Genomic DNA, 17,705 nt, shown 5'->3' on the forward strand with positions numbered 1-17,705 from the left:
AGTAGCTCGGCTTGAAACAGTAAGAACTTTTCTAGCTTTGGTTGCTTATCTAAATTGGCATGTTTATCAGTTTAATGTCAAATCAGCTTTTCTCAATGGTGAGTTGGAAGAAGAGGTTTATGTCTCACAACCTGAGGGCTTTGTCATGACTAGAGAAGAATACAAGGTTTACAAATTGCGGAAAGCACTTTTGGCCTAAAGCAAACTCCTCGGGCATGGTATGGTAAGATAGATGGCTATTTTCGTAAGGCTTTGAAAGAAGTTACAATGAACCAACTCTTTATTTCAAGAAGAATGTTGAAAATTTCTTGGATCTATGCATTTATGTTGATGATATAATATATATGGGGGTCGAATGAGTTAACTGTTGCTGAATTTAAGTCCTACACGATGAAGACTTTTGAAATGTCATATTTAGGTCTATTGCATTACTTTCTTGGCCTTGAAGTTAAACAATGTTTGGATGGGATTTTTATCTCATAGAGGAAGTATGCAGTGGATCTCTTAAAGAATTTCAGTATGGAGAAGTGCAAGATAGCAATGACTTCCATGAACATCAATGAGAAGCTGAAAAATGAAGATGGGATTAGTTTTGAAGATGCAACTTATTACAGAAGTTTGGTTGGAGGACTAAATTATTTGGCTCACACTAGGCCTGACATTGCTTTCTCAGTAGGAGTGGTTTCTCGGTTCATGCATAGTCCATCCAAACATCATCTTGGAGCAGCAAAAAGGGTTCTGAAGTATATAGCTGGAACAGTGGAATATGGCATTTGGTACTCAAAGGTATCAAATTTCAAACTTATTGGCTTTACTGATAGTGATTGGGCAGGCTACTTAGATGATAGAAAGAGTACTTCTAGAATCATCTTTAATCTCGGTTCGCGAGCGATTTCATGGAGCTCTAAGAAACAAGAAGTTGTGGCACTCTCAACGGCTGAATCGGAGTATATTGCAACTTCATCCTCAACATGTCAAGCAATATAGCTAAGGCGCTTGCTTATAGATTTTCGGCAAAACCATAATGAAGCAACTGAAATCTTCTATAATAATTGATATGCCAATTATATTCATATAATTGTGCATCATTTTACATGAAATCTTGCATTGTTTAAGAGTTAATTCGAATTATATGCTGCTTAAAGAATGTTATTTGCACATTTCAGGTTACGGAGCATAAATGGAAGAAAAACAGCTTAATGGATAGGAATGAGCAAGAAATTGGACCCGGAAAAAAAAAAAAAAAAAAAAAAAAACCGATCGATCGGCCCAAATATCCGATCGATCGGACGCTGATTTAGCTGAATTGGACAGTGGAGAATTCCGATCGATCGGTCAGAGTAATCTCGCGACTTTTGAGGCCTTCAATTGTCCGAAATTAACCTAAAGTCAAGGGAGACCAGCTCAAAACGACATAGAAGTGTGAGATAAACGACTCTGGGTCGTGGGGGGTATATAAGCTTAGATTCCTAGGGTTTTGGGGGACTTGGACCTTTGGGAGCAAAAACCTAGGGTTTTGGGAGAGACCTCTCTACAGCAGCCATTGTTGCAAGCGAAAGGGGGTTAAGGGGTTTTTCCTTCTCTTCTATTTATTCTTGTATTTTAATGACTGCCATTTCTGATTTTGAATTGTATTCCTTAGTTATGAGGAACTAATCCTCTAACTAAGGATCCTAATGGAACCCTTCTTTGAAGATTAAATGAAATTGGTTTCTTGTTCTTGAATCTCTTTTTTATGTTGTTGATTTTCTGTGGATATGCTTATTGCTTTCAAATGCTTGATCACCATTTGAATGATGTCTAGTCTAGGTTGAAACCGGAAGGATAACCCTAGGGTTGCAAGAATCCATAGAAGACATAGGTTGTATGAACCATAGGAATATAGGTTCAAGACTTATGCAATCATTAATTGATTTCCATTATGCTTAAGGGATTTTTGATATGAAACCGAATGTTAGGAATAACAGGGATTCTATTGAAAATACTTTCAGTGTATCTAGGAATAGAGCATTGGATAATTTGGGAAATCTATTGTCAACAACTAAATTGAGAAGTGAGAATTAATGAACCAATGGAGTTTAGTTGGATAAGAAGTGGTGAAATTAGGAACCTTAGTGTTTACTTTGCTTGAAACAAAATTTCTGGTTGGTTGCTTTGCTAATCATTTAAGTGTACTTAGTTCTCTTTCAATTCACTTGTTTAGTATTAGGTAAAAACCAAATCAACAATTCGCTTGCCATTTTAGTGTGCTAATTGCTTATTTTGTCATTAATTTGAAATTGCCAAAACATCCTTGTGGGACGATACTCTATTCACTCTTTATTACTTGTGCGATTTTGTCCACTTGCGAATATAAATTCACAACAAGTTTTTGGCGCCGTTGCCGGGGATTGAGGCAATTTTATTTTTGGTGTCAATCTAGGTAATTTTTGTGCTAATTTGGTTTTAATTTTCTGCAGAAATTCTTTCTCTTGTATGAGCTTAGGAAGACGTGCTCTTAGCTCAGATGTGATTGATTTTGATCCGGAGATTGAGAGAACGTTTCGTATGCTTAGACGGGAACAACATAATAACCAAATCGAAGGCATGGGAGACAACTTGGAGGGAAGAAATGGTGCGGGTGTCATTGGTGGAAATGGTTTGAATGAAATAAATGATAATGGCAGAGGTACTTATAATGGAAATGGTGGAAATGGAGTCAATGAGGTGGATGGTCCCCCAAGGCAAATCGATCCTCATTCTTTGGAGGAATGTGCTAGGCCAACTTGGGATACCACTCCCTCTAGTATCCGGTATCCGCCTATCAACTCCACTCACTTTGAAATCAAGCCGGCTATTATCACTATGATCTCCAACTCCGTTGTGTTCCATGGCTTTCCTCATGAAGAACCAAATGTGCACATTGCTTCATTCTTGCACATTTGTGCTACATTTGATATTCATGGTGCTTCACGTGATGCAATTCTCTTGAGGTTATTTCCATTCTCATTGCGGGATAAAGCTAAGGCGTGGTTGATGTCACTTCCTCCGAACTCCATCACTACATGGGATGAGCTTTCGGAGCAATTTCTATCTAAATTTTTCCCTCCGGCGAAAGCGGTTCAAATCCGGAATGATATCATGACTTTCTCTCAATTCGATCTTGAATCTTTCCATGAAGCTTGGGAGCGGTTCAAAGCCATCTTGAGGAGTTGTCCCAATCATGGACTTGCGGAGTGGATTGTTTATCAAGCTTTTTATTCCGGATTGAGTATGCCAACGAGGCAAATGTTAGATGCCGCCGCGGGTGGTTCTTTTATGACTAAATCTCAAGAGGATGCTCGAAATTTGCTTGAGAAGGTTGCTAAAACGAATACTTCTTGGCCTACGGAGAGGCTACCACAAAGGCAAGGTAATCCAAGAGATGCCGATGTGATGTCCGCCTTGGCTGCTATGGCGAAAAAGATTGATGCTTTGACGGTGAATTCTTCTCAAGGAGTGCATGCGGTTCAAGGAATGCCTTTCGTATCTTGTGATTATTGTGGTGCTAGCCATCAAACCGGAGAATGCTTGATTACTAATGCATCTTCCTCTCAAAGTGAGCAAGCTAACGCTATTGGAGGTGGGCACTATAATCGGCCAAGAAATGATCCATACTCAAATTTCTACAATCCGGGATTTAGAAATCATCCAAATTTTTCTTGGAGCAACAATCAAAACGTGCAAAACCCTCCTCCTCAACAAATGCAGCCCCAAGAGAAGAAGAGGGACATTGATGAAATGTTTGCTAAGATGGTCGGGAGTATGGAGGCATTAGCCAACAACACAAACAACTTCATCAGCAAGACTGATTCTGCATTACAAACCCAAGCATCACTAATTCACAATCAAGGGGCTTCCATTAGAAATCTTGAGATACAAGTGGGGCAATTAGCTAATGCTTTATCTTCTAGAGAAAAAGGGGGACTTCCTAGCCAAATGGAAGTGAATCCGAAAGGGAAGGATCATTGTTATGCTATTACTCTACGGAATGGTAATCTTGTGAAAACTGCTGCCGATCTAGATGCTGAAAAGGCGAAAAAACTGAAAGATGAAGAATTGCAGAAAAATGCAGTTGAGGAGGGACAGAGCCCAACTCCGATCGATCGGACCTCAACCCCGATCGATCGGACAACTACATCAGAAATTGAAAATGGGACAGAGCCCAACTCCGATCGATCGGTCCCAATTCCGATCGATCGGACCACTGTAGCCCAGAATGAGAAAGTTGAAAAAATGCAGAAAAGCAAGAATTTGGAGTCTCGATATGCAATTGAAATGGATTGGCCCGATAGTTCATTGCCAGCACCTCCGGTTAAAGCGTATGTGCCTCCAATTCCTTTTCCACAAAGGTTGAAAAACACCAAGAATGATTCTCAATTCTCAAAATTCCTTGAGGTGTTCAAGAAATTGCAGATCAATATACCTTTTGCAGAAGCTTTGGAGCAAATGCCTAGCTATGTCAAGTTTATGAAGGAAATTCTTTCTAAGAAGCTGAGGTTGAAGGATTATGAGAGTGTCCAATTAACGGAGGAGTGTAGTGCCATCGTGCAGCAAAAGCTTCCAATTAAGAAGAAAGATCCAGGAAGTTTCACCATTCCTTGCACCATTGGTAGTACGGTAATTGAAAGGGCGCTATGTGATTTGGGAGCTAGTATCAACTTGATGCCACTATCAATAGCCAAGCTCATTGGTTTGCATGAAATCAGCCCCACTACAATGTCTCTTGTTATGACGGATCGGTCAGTTAAATATCCCCGTGGTGTCATTGAGGATGTTCTTGTCAAGGTGGACAAATTGGTATTTCCAGTGGACTTTGTTATTCTTGATATGGAGGAAGATGCCAATACTCCAATTATTTTGGGGAGACCTTTCTTGCGTACGGGGAGAACTCTTATTGATGTTGAGAAGGGAACTTTGGTGTTAAGAATTGCGGATGAGCAAGTCACATTCAAAATCCTTGAAACTACCAAGTACCCGGAGGATGGGGAATCTTGTTTTCGTATAGACACGGTGGATCATATAGTAGCACATACTTTTGCCATAACTTCTTGCAAAGATCCTCTTGAATCTTGTTTGGTGAATGAGGATGCTATAGAATGTGGTGATGATGATGTGGTGGAATTCATGAATTATTTAGAATCTATGAAAGAATCTAAACCAAGAAGGTTCCAGAAAATTGAGCCTCTTGGTGTCTTACCTTCTAGACCACAACCAAGTATTGTGGAAGCTCCGACACTTACTTTGGAACCTCTTCCATCTCATCTTCGCTACGCTTATTTGGGAAACTCTAATACCTTGCCGGTTATTATCTCTTCGAATTTCAATATGGAGGAAGGGGACAAGCTTTTAAGAGTGTTGAGGGAGCATAAAATGGCTTTGGGATGGACAATAGCGGACATTCGGTGAATTAGCCCCACTATGTGCATGCATCGTATTTTGATGGAGGAGGATTACAAGTCTTCGGTGGAACATCAACGCCGACTCAATCCTAATATGAAAGAGGTGGTGAAAGCTGAAATTTTGAAACTTCTTGATGCAGGAATTATTTACCCTATCTCGGATAGTTCTTGGGTAAGTCCGGTGCAAGTAGTTCCCAAAAAGGGTGGAATCACGGTGGTGAAGAATGAGAAGAATGAATTGATTCCCACCCGAACTACTACCGGTTGGCGAGTTTGCATTGATTATAGGAAGCTCAACAATGCCACTAGGAAGGATCACTTTCCTTTGCCCTTTATTGATCAAATGCTAGAGAGGCTTGCGGGGCATTCTTACTATTGTTTCTTGGATGGTTATTCGGGGTACAATCAAATCCCCATTGCTCCGGAAGATCAAGAAAAGACTACTTTCACTTGTCCTTTTGGCACTTTTGCTTACAAAAGGATGCCTTTCGGTTTATGCAATGCACCGGCCACCTTTCAACGGTGTATGATGAGTATTTTCAGTGATATGGTGGAGCACACAATTGAGGTGTTCATGGATGACTTTTCTGTTTTTGGCTCATCATTTGATGCTTGTTTGAAAAATCTATCCATGGTACTTCAAAGATGTGAAGAGACCAATCTAGTGCTTAATTGGGAGAAATGTCATTTTATGGTGCAAGAAGGAATAGTCTTGGGGCATCGGATTTCTCAAAAGGGCATTGAAGTGGATAGAGCTAAGATTGAACTTATTGAGAAACTCCCTCTACCAACTTCGGTTAAAGAGGTGCGAAGTTTCTTGGGGGCATGTGGGTTTCTATCGGCGTTTCATAAAGGATTTCTCTAAAATAACCAAACCTTTGTGTGAGCTATTGTTGAAGGATGTCAAGTTTCATTTCACAAAGGAATGCTTGGAAGCCTATACCACTCTTAAGGAAAGGCTTACGGCAGCCCCTATTATTACTTCTCCGGATTGGAACATTCCATTTGAGCTCATGTGTGATGCTAGTGATTATGCTATGGGAGCGGTTCTTGGTCAAAGGAAGAATAAAATTTTATATGTTATCTACTATGCTAGCCGCACTCTCAATGATGCTCAACTTAATTACACAACAACGGAGAAAGAACTTTTGGCGGTTGTCTTTGCTCTTGACAAGTTCCGCTCATACTTGATTGGCTCTAAAGTCATTGTGTATACCGATCATGCAGCCTTGCGGTACTTACTGACGAAAAAGGAAGCCAAGCCAAGGTTGATTCGATGGATTCTTCTTCTACAAGAATTTGATTTGGAAATTCGAGACAAGAGGGGATCCGAGAATGTGGTGGCGAATCATTTGTCTAGATTGTTGGAGGGCCGGGAGGAAGCCACCATTCCTATCAAAGAAACATTTCAGAATGAACAATTACTTGCTATTCACTCCTCTACAACTCCTTGGTATGCTGATTTTGTCAATTATTTGGCCAAAGAGATCCTTCCTCCGGACTTACCTCACTCACAAAGAAAAAGATTTCTTTATCTTGTTCAGTTCTATTATTGGGAGGAGCCTTTCTTGTGGAAGCAATGAGTGGATCAAATTATTCGCCGGTGTGTTCCGGAGGAAGAGATGGTTAGTATCTTGCGACATTGCCACTCATTTCAATGTGGTGGTCATTTTGGGGGAAACAAGACAGCGGCTAAGGTCTTGCAATCCGGTTTCTATTGGCCTACTTTATTCAAGGATGCCCACTCATTTGTTCTTGCTTGAAATGAATGTCAACGTACGGGGAACATTTCCAATCGAAATCAAATGCCCTTGACCAATATTCTTGAGGTGGAACTCTTTGATGTGTGGGGGATAGATTTTATGGGGCCATTCCCTAACTCTTCGGGAAATTACTATATCCTTGTGGCGGTTGACTATGTTTCTAAATGGGTGGAGGCCATGGCATTGCCCACCAATGATTCCAAAGGGGTGTTGAAGTTTTTGAAGAATAACATTTTTACAAGATTTGGTACCCCGAGGGCGATTATTAGTGATGGGGGTACCCACTTTTGCAACCGGCAATTCAATTCCTTGCTTGCCAAACATGGCATTACTCACAAGGTAGCTACTCCTTACCATCCTCAAACAAGTGGCCAAGTGGAGATTTCTAATAGAGAGTTGAAGAAAATTCTTGAAAAAACGGTCAATGCCTCAAGGAAGGATTGGTCTTTAAAGCTCGATGATGCTTTGTGGGCTTACCGTACGGCTTTCAAAACTCCTATTGGCATGTCTCCCTTCCGCTTGGTATTTGGGAAAGCTTGTCATCTCCCGGTTGAATTGGAGCACAAAGCCTTTTGGGCTATTAAATTTCTGAATTTTGACATGGCTAGTGCGGGAGAACAACGGTTATTGCAATTGAATGAGCTTGATGAAATTCGCCTTGATGCTTATGAGAATGTAAAAATCTATAAGGAGCGGTTAGAGGCCATTGAGATATTTCAGATAGAGACACGTGACCAGCTGGCTGCTATTCGTGCTCAGCAGTCGGAGATGGTTGCTCTTCTACGCCAGCTGTCCATGCAGTCTTCTTCAACGCCAGCTGCTCCTGTGCCTGCTTCTGCTGGGCCATCCACTGTTTCTCTTTCATCCAGGCGTCATTCCTTCTGAGATCGCCCAGGTTGTTTTGTTCCTCTCTTCCCTACTGTGTACTCATAGTTTGCAACACTGAGGACAGTGTTCCCATCAAGTGTGGGGGTGGGAAGGAAAAACTTTTTATTGCATCATGTTTCTTCTTTTTATTGTGTTTTTCTTTTCTTTTAGAACCTTTGAATTTTATGGTAGTGTAACTTTTTCTTTGGAAACTTTTAGTGTTGCTTTCCCCTACTATGATGGTTCCTATTGATGTGTTCATTGCATTGGAGATGAATTGATGAATTGTGGCTTAGAAAGTTGATATTGTTGCTTTTCAAAAACTTGTGGCCAAAGGATCAAATTGAAAACTTTTTGGTAGTGCACATCCATTATTTAGCAAATTGTGGAGACTTGAACCAATGTGAGTTTTTGAGCCATTCGTTTCTTAATGAGTGATATAAATCAACTCTATTGTTTTTATTCCGCTCACTATAATATTTGCTTGATCTCATTATTCTTCATCTCGGTTGCTTACTAAGTACTCATTGCATGACATTACATCCAAATCACTTTCATGTGGGAAATTCAATAGTGTTCTTGAAAGATGAGAGTAAGGCCATTTTTGGATCTATAAATACCTTTTTCATCATATTTTATACATGCTATCCATTGCACCCTTTTTGAAGCCAAACACTGACCTTTTATTCATAACCAATTTCCCTGCTTCTTATTATGGAGAAAGAATTATTTATGTTAAATGAAAAATTGGGATGATATATGCTGAATTTATTTCGGTCATCAAGGGAGTGTGGATGGATGTTGTAGTTTCTTTTGGAAGAAGTGTGGGGGGGTATTGACTGATAGAAAAGAAGAAAGAGGAGCATGCAATTTGATTGTTGTTGGAAAAAAAAAATCAATTGCAATTGCATGTGACTCTATATTTGTGAATTGATTGTGAATGTGAATTGATTGTGAAGGAAAGGGAATGATGGAAGAATGGAAAGATAGTGAAGTATGGAGAAAAATTTGAATGACATTTCTTTGTATAATGATCCTCCACTAATTCAAAATTCTATACCCTTTGCCCTTCTCATCTAGCCTTTACCCTACATTACAAGCTTAAAAAGTCCCACTTGATTTTGAGAATGCTTTGGATTTGAACACAAGTTGGTGAATGAGGATGTTGGTCAATTGCTTGGTTAAGTGACATCCATTCATGAGATCATTTCATTTGTTTCTTAAGCTTTCATTACATTATTGCATGTGGGAATTCTGAGTTCTTGTTTATAATATTCCGCCCACATGCACTTGAGAGAAACACTTAGCCACTTCAGTGCGATTTTGCTTGCGAGTGAATATCTGTGAGGCTTGAAGTTGAAGCTAAAAACTTTGTAATGTGCTGTGTTTTCTGCTAGAGTTTGATTTATGATACTAAGGCTGCTTGACATTTTATAAAAGGTTACTAAGCTACAGTTTTGTTGATGCTTCTCCTTTGTGTTGAATTACTTTCATTCCTGAGAGTGTGGGAAAGTTTTAAAATTCCTTTCATTCTTGATTCTGGAGTTACTCGAGGACGAGCAAAGATTAAGTGTAGGGGTATTTGATATGCCAATTATATTCATATAATTGTGCATCCTTTTACATGAAATCTTGCATTGTTTAAGAGTTAATTCGAATTATATGCTGCTTAAAGAATGTTATTTGCACATTTCAGGTTACGGAGCATAAATGGAAGAAAAGCAGCTTAATGGATAGGAATGAGCAAGAAATTGGACCCGAAAAAAAAAAAAAAAAAAAAAAAAAAAAAAAAAACCGATCGATCGGCCCAAATATCCGATCGATCGGACGCTGATTTAGCTGAATTGGACAGTGGAGAATTTCGATCGATCGGACCAAAAACCGATCGATCGGCCAGAGTAATCTCGCGACTTTTGAGGCCTTCAATTGTCCGAAATTAACCTAAAGTCAAGGGAGACCAGCTCAAAACGACATAGAAGTGTGAGATAAACGACTCTGGGTCGTGGGGGGTATATAAGCTTAGATTCCTAGGGTTTTGGGGGACTTGGACCTTTGGGAGCAAAAACCTAGGGTTTTGGGAGAGACCTCTCTACAGCAGCCATTGTTGCAAGCGAAAGGGGGTTAAGGGGTTTTTCCTTCTCTTCTCTTTATTCTTGTATTTTAATGACTGCCATTTCTGATTTTGAATTGTATTCCTTAGTTATGAGGAACTAATCCTCTAACTAAGGATCCTAATGGAACCCTTCTTTGAAGATTAAATGAAATTGGTTTCTTGTTCTTGAATCTCTTTTTTATGTTGTTGATTTTCTGTGGATATGCTTATTGCTTTCAAATGCTTGATCATCATTTGAATGATCTCTAGTCTAGGTTGAAACCGGAAGGATAACCCTAGGGTTGCAAGAATCCATAGAAGACATAGGTTGTATGAACCATAGGAATATAGGTTCAAGACTTATGCAATCATTAATTGATTTCCATTATGCTTAAGGGATTTTTGATATGAAATCGAATGTTAGGAATAACAGGGATTCTATTGAAAATACTTTCAGTGTATCTAGGAATAGAGCATTGGATAATTTGGGAAATCTATTGTCAGCAACTGAATTGAGAAGTGAGAATTAATGAACCAATAGAGTTTAGTTGGATAAGAAGTGGTGAAATTAGGAACCTTAGTGTTTACTTTGCTTGAAACAAAATTTCTGGTTGGTTGCTTTGCTAATCATTTAAGTGTACTTAGTTCTCTTTCAATTCACTTGTTTGGTATTAGGTAAAAACCAAATCAACAATTCGCTTGCCATTTTAGTGTGCTAATTGCTTATTTTGTCATTAATTTGAAATTACCAAAACATCCTTGTGGGACGATACTCTATTCACTCTTTATTACTTGTGCGATTTTGTTCGCTTGCGAATATAAATTCACAACAATAATAGGTCTGCTATAGCCTTATAAAAGAATCCAGCCTTCCATGGCAGGTCCAAGCACATTGATATACGATGCCTTGTCATGAATCAAGAAGTTCTTTTGAAAGATTGCAACACGGATGAGCAATGTGCAGATATCCTTACCAAGGCATTGTCTTTTCAGAAGCACATCTACCTCAGGAAGAGACTAGGTGTTTGTTGCTTTGAATCAAGGGGGAGTGATGAAGACGGATTCAAAGCTAAACAAGGCAAGTCAACTGAGCATTTCGTCCATAATTTTAACAACCTTCCCAAGTTTAAATAATCACTAAACCACTTACTACTAAAGTGGTGTTAGTTGTTATTTTTATGTTTTAAGTTGTTAAGATCATGTCAGTTATGTAAGCCTATAAAAGGCAGTTTGCTTTCCATTAATCAGTATGAATAAAATCCATCAGTTGAGGTTCATATATTGTTCTTTAACAATTCTATTTACTTCTAATCAACTAAAAGCAAGGCTTTTATCCAACAATGATATGTCCACCTTTGTTTGAAACATATAAACAAGTGAGATAAAAAAAAAATTAATAGTGTTAAACGATTAAATAGTTCGATTCTTGAGATATAGTTAAAGAAAACAAAGCAAGAAGGTAAATAAAATAAAATAAGTCTTCATTTGCTGAGAATGACGCAAGATGATTTAAGTCGCGCAAATAGAAGTCAGTGAAAATTTTAAATTATTGATAAATTAGATCTTGACTTGTGATATTGATTTTGAACAATAATAATAAAAAAAAAATGGTGAAGAAGTTACTTAGAAAATATGGAAAGTTTTGTACCCGGAGGATGAATAAAAAAAAAAAAACAAATTAAGTTGAGAATTCAACTTTAATGATCAACTAGTGCGTTAAGCGATCACGATAGATAGATGAGTTCATCATTGAAAGAAACTATGATAATTAGGTGTCACAAAGTCACTATGATACCACACAAGGATGAATTGTAGTGTTGGCAATTTTGAAATGAAAATGGAATGTAATCCATCTGTTTGGTAGCCCAACAGATTTATTCCATTGATTTAATCAATAAAATAGTTTTATTTCCACTCTTTTATCCCATAATTCAATGTCCAAAATTTATTATTTTAATATAAATTCTATTTTTTTTAAAAGCAAAGTTTAGAATTCATTGTTTTAGTTTTGAATTCATTTGTTTATACAATTTAATTAAAAAACCAATGGAATTAAGATTTACCCAATAAAACTCATCGACAATGGATCTTGTTAGAAGGAGTTTTATGCGCTGATTCTGAATATGTAATTTTTTTTAAAAAATATAACATGTATTTTGAGAGTTAAAACGTTTGAAAATTTCGTTTGGCAAACTTGGACTTTCATAAACTATATCACTATATAAACTACCTAGCATTACTGATTTTGAAAACCTCATAGACGCGTGAAAAGCACATGAGGTTGAGATTTGAGAATAGAATGCATATGCAGTAGAAAATGAGTGATAATCCGGTCAGATTATTTTCTTTGATATGGTATGTGTTCTCAAGAAGGGTATGTTGTCAATGAAAGGAAGGAAGTACTATGTAGGTCAAAAAAAATAAAATAGAGTTGTACATGTGTGTACAGCGATTATTGATTCGTGGTAGAGTATCATCGGCGGAAAGCAAATAATATGATCAAAATATTGAACTGATGGTCAAGGTGGTTGGATAGACTTTTAGCATTTTGGATACTACTAAAGGTGCCTATGACCTTGAAATAGTAGTAGCAGTATCCTAATTAATGATTCGTAGACACTGTTAGTTTAGAAACCGATTTAAGAACTTTGAAGAATACAAGAGTTTCGAAAATACTTACTAGATTGACGGAAAATAAATGGTGAGGAAATCATAGTGGTTGAAACCGTAAAAGATTTTGAATTCATATTGCAAAGCTCACGGGTACTGTCAACATGGTAGTGCACACTCTAAGCAAGAGGTCTAGCCTCGAACTAACAAAGGATAGATATGGTGTAATTAAGACAAGACATGGTTGTTAACGCATAATTAGGAAACAATCATGTACATATCACTATAATCTTGGTGATCACCATAGTTTAGGTATAATCCCTACAAGTTAGCCGTCAGGTATTTTTATCCTTATTTACTTGTGTTCACATGCTGTATATATAGGAGCATACAAGGTCTGTAACAATTGCATCATTTCAATACAATTCTATTTCTCTTTTGGGGTCTCAATTACATTCAATTTTCTTTGATTTCCATCAAGTTTTCAATTCAATCTTACTTGATTCCTATCAAGTTTTCATGGCATCGGAGCATCAGAACCAAGGTTCGACCATCATCACTTCAACCATGTCAACCAATATCTCCAGCTCTATTGGCTCAATGGTTTCATCTGCTTCCGCCTCAGCATCCCTTGATCCACTGGTTCTTTCTAATGCTGACTATGCAGTTGTCAAGTTGATCTCACTTGTGTTGACAGGTGAAGATAATTATCATTCATGGAGCCGAGCTATTCACAAGGCTCTTGTTGGTCGAAACAAGCAGGGCTTGGTCGATAGCAGTATCTCTTCACCGGACTCTTCGGATTCCCGTTTTGGGACTTGGCTTTCGTGCAATAGCATGGTGGTCAAATGGATCAACAATTGCATTGCCAAAGAAATTGTTGGCAGCCTCTCGAATTTTGATGTTGCACGTGATCTCTAGCTGGAACTTGCAGCCACAAACAATACTCATATCTATGAATTGCATCAAGCTTTAGGGGATATTAAACAAGGTTCATTGACTATCACTGAATATTACACTCGTCATAAAGGTTTGTGGGATGAGTTTGTTTACTATAATAGTATCCCAAAATGTTCCTGTGGTGCCGTTGATTGCCTTATGCGATATCAGCAAAAAGAAGGGATCATGTCCTTGTAGGAGAATTTTCGACAATTTAGATTTTGCTTCAAGGCACGGATTAACGCTTTCCTTAAAGTGTTATTTGCCTCCACCAATTGGTGTGCACAGGATAGCAGCAAATACACTTCCAAGATACAATGAAGCACCACGTATTTAACGTTTGATGTTCGGCCTTTGCACAAAGGAAGAACACTCAAGAATGACCAAGAAAAACAGAACTTTAACAAGTGCTTGGAATTCTAGTTTGCAAGAATAGAATCCAAGTTTGAGAGTTTTGGAGATGACTTTTTGATTGATTATTGAATGTCTTGGAATGATGTATTTATAGAGAATAACACACCTTTTGGTGAAAGGTTGTGTCCAAAAAGAAACACACCTTTTTGGTGAAGGGTTGTATCTAAAAAGAAAGACATCTCTTGTCAAAAGAAACACACCTCTTTTGAAAGGTTGTGTTCAAGAGAAGTTTTAAGAGAAGAGTTGTGTCCATTGGTATGAAACTACCAATGTAAAAATTTCTTTATTATTTTGAAAATATTTCAACATTCCTCCACCATTTTCAAAATACGGATGAAAAATTCACTTGTTGTGTTCAATTGAAAATTTGTGCATAAACAAAGGTGTCTTTAGGACTTGAACCTTCATGTAGTGTATGTATATCAAGGTTATTCAGGATGACATAGTAGACGAACTTTGAACTAGTGATCCTTTTCGAACAACCGGACACACAACACACACAAACTTTCGATATAAAGGTCATTCTTATTTGCCGACGCGTGGATTGGCCTTGCGTCTGTATCCTGTTTTAGTGAGCGCTTTAGAGACAAGTCCAAGTCGCATAGAAAGCGGCACCACTTTCGACACTCACATAGGTAAGCTTATCAAAGGTACTCCTATAAGTATAATACCTCACAAACTTTGTTATAAGCTTATTAAGAACTTTATAGCTCAACCTCCTTCTTTACCTTATAGGTCCAAAGCATTTTTTCCTTGGGATGTATATACACTTCAAGTACTTTCCATCACCTAATATGATGTACTTTGCTCATTGAACTCAAGAACATGAAATTTTCAAGTGTTGAGTTGAGTTTCCACCATTGGTGATTGTTTAGTAATGGACTTTAATCCCATCTCTTTTGATGTTTTCCACACCATATCTCTTGCGAGACCTTTGGTTAATGGATCAGCCAAATTTTGACTTGACCTTACAAAATTTATTGTTATGGTACCATCTGTGATCTATTGTCTCACCATACTATGTCTCAAACCAATATGTCTAGACTTGCCATTATAAACTTTACTATAGGCCCTTGATAGTGTTGCCTCACTATCACAATGTATAGATATAGGCGCCATTGGTTTGGGCCAAATAGGAATTTCTAATAATAAATTCCTTAACCATTCAGCTTCTTTACCACAAGAAGCTAAAGCTACAAATTCTGATGTCAAAGTCGAATCTGTTATACATGTTTGCTTCTTTGAGCCCCATGCTATAGCTCCTCCACCAAGAGTGAAAATCCATCCACTAGTAGATGCATGATCTTCAAGCTCGGTGATCCAACTAGCATCCGTGTATCCTTCCAAAACTGTTGGATAACCACAGTAATGGATTCCATAATTCATAGGGTTCTTTAAATATTTTAGAACTCTATACACAGCTTGCCAATGGATATTGCTAGGGTTAGATGTATACCTACTAAGCTTGCCCACAGCAAAAGCAATATCAGACCTTGTTGATGTCATGGCATACATTAAGCATCCAATCACTCTAGCATATTCTAATTGATTGATAGCCCTTCCAGTATTAGTATACAACTTCAAATTTGGATCATAAGGTGTGTTCACAGGGTTACAATCAAAATGATTGAATTTTTTAAGAATTTTCTCAATATAATGTGATTGGGTTAAAATTAGTCCATCTTGATTTCTCAAGATTTTAATACCCAAAATCACATCTACATCACCCATGTCTTTCATAGCAAACTTTGATGATAAAAATTTCTTGACATTTTCGATACTTTCAAGATCGGTGTAGTACCCGGTTTTCGTCCGGCCAAAAAAATACAAAATACAAAAATAATAATAATAAAAACAAATATATTAAAAATATATATATATATCATATAAAAAATATAAAAAAAATATAAAAAAGAAGGAAAAGATAAAGTGGCCGAAAGTAGGGTAAAAAAAAAAGGAAGTGAAAAAAGAAGGAAAAGATAAAGTGGCCGAAAGTAGGGTAAAAAAAAAAGGGAAGTGAAAAAAAGAAGGAAAAGATAAAGTGGCCGAAAGTAGGGTAAAAAAAAAGGGAAGTGAAAAGGGGAAAGAAAAGAGAAAGAAAAAGAATAAGAAGAGGGGAGAAGAGACTTTGGTTTGGGGGAGAGAGAGGAAACAAAACAAAAAAAAAAAAGAGGAAGAGAGGAGGCGTGAGGGAAGAAAGGAGAGGAAGAAAAAGAAAGGAGAAAAATAAGAGAGGAAGAAGAGGTGTTCAACAAGAAGAATGAGAGGTAACGATTCTGTTTCCTGTTTATTCATTTATCTTCGTATTGATACCTGGAATTTGTCTGTTCACTGTGTTAAAATCTGGATTTGTTTGTGCTATGTTGAAATCTGAATTTGTGCTATGTTGATGCCTCTGTTCATGCTCAGTTTATATCTAATTCATACCCGATTATTCTCCGTTTATATCCGATTTAGATCTCCCTGCTTATTCTTTGTTTACTTGGCCATTGTTGTCCCGGTTATTCTTTGGATCTGATATCAGCTTGTGTTGATTCATATCAGACTCTAAATCTGACTCTGTTCGTATAGCTTTTGTTAATTATTTGATATCATTGTGTATGTATATATATATATGTGGTGTGCGTATATATATCAGCGTGTGAGTATATATATATATCTGTATGTGCGTGTCTGTATGTGTATATATATATATATGTAGTGTACGTGTATATATATCAGCGCGTGTATATATATATGTTTGTATGTGCTGTCTATATATATATATGGTGTGTATATGCTGCATATATAGGTGGTGTGCGTGTATATATATATACTCTGTGTGTGTTTATATATATTGTATATGTGTTTGCATACCAGTTTGTATATTTGTATGTGTGTGTTTATATGTTTATGATGTATATGTACTTAATTTGATATTGAATTTTTATGGCATTTGAGTACAACTTTACCCCCTTTATCTTGTTTGTTTTGGATGTTGGCTCGGGCTGGGATATTATTTGGACGAGTTGATGGAGGCTTGAGCAATTTCAAGATTTTGTTTGGTTTATTACAATTTGTGTATATTTGGCCCCCCATATTGTGTAATTTATCTTATTCATGTCGATTTGTATAATTTCGACATTTATTATTTGGATTATTTGTACAAGTGTGGATTATGAATATATAGGCTTAAAATTGAATATAGGTCATTTCAATTAAAGAAATCATAAGTTGATTTCCTTTATTTGAATTATGAACCTTATTTGATTTCATTTATGAATTTGCCATAAGTTGGCAATAATAGGTTAAATTGATAGATGACACTTTTCCAAATAATCATTTATACCATAAGTTGGTATTTAAAATTAAACCTACCAAAAGTTGGTATGTCATTTTATCATTTATGCCATAAGTTGGTATTTAAAATTAAACCTACCAAAAGTTGGTAGGTCATTTTATCATTTATGCCATAAGTTGGTATTTAAAATTAAACCTACTAAAAGTTGGTAGGGCATTTTATTAAATAAACCATAAGTTGGTATCTAAAATTAAACCTACCAAAAGTTGGTAGGACATTTTATCATTAACACCATAAGTTGGTGTTCAAAATTAAACCTA

At 37.1% G+C, this 17,705-nt stretch overlaps 1 protein-coding gene and 1 non-coding gene across 2 annotated transcripts; one reads left to right on the plus strand and one right to left on the minus strand.

Annotated features, from left to right (window-relative positions):
- The first annotated feature begins 540 nt into the window (after positions 1–540).
- Positions 541–987, plus strand: LOC119995502 (secreted RxLR effector protein 161-like). The gene has a single exon (XM_038842022.1). It carries the CDS (start codon positions 541–543, stop codon positions 985–987), a length of 447 nt encoding a protein of 148 aa, XP_038697950.1.
- A 2,117-nt stretch (positions 988–3,104) lies between these two features.
- On the minus strand, positions 3,105–3,209 carry LOC119995743. The gene has a single exon (XR_005467702.1). It is a non-coding gene; the product is annotated as a small nucleolar RNA R71 (small nucleolar RNA).
- Positions 3,210–17,705: the final 14,496 nt, after the last annotated feature.

This window comes from Tripterygium wilfordii, chromosome 3 (genome assembly GCF_013401445.1).
Source record: "Tripterygium wilfordii isolate XIE 37 chromosome 3, ASM1340144v1, whole genome shotgun sequence".
NCBI lineage: Eukaryota > Viridiplantae > Streptophyta > Magnoliopsida > Celastrales > Celastraceae > Tripterygium > Tripterygium wilfordii.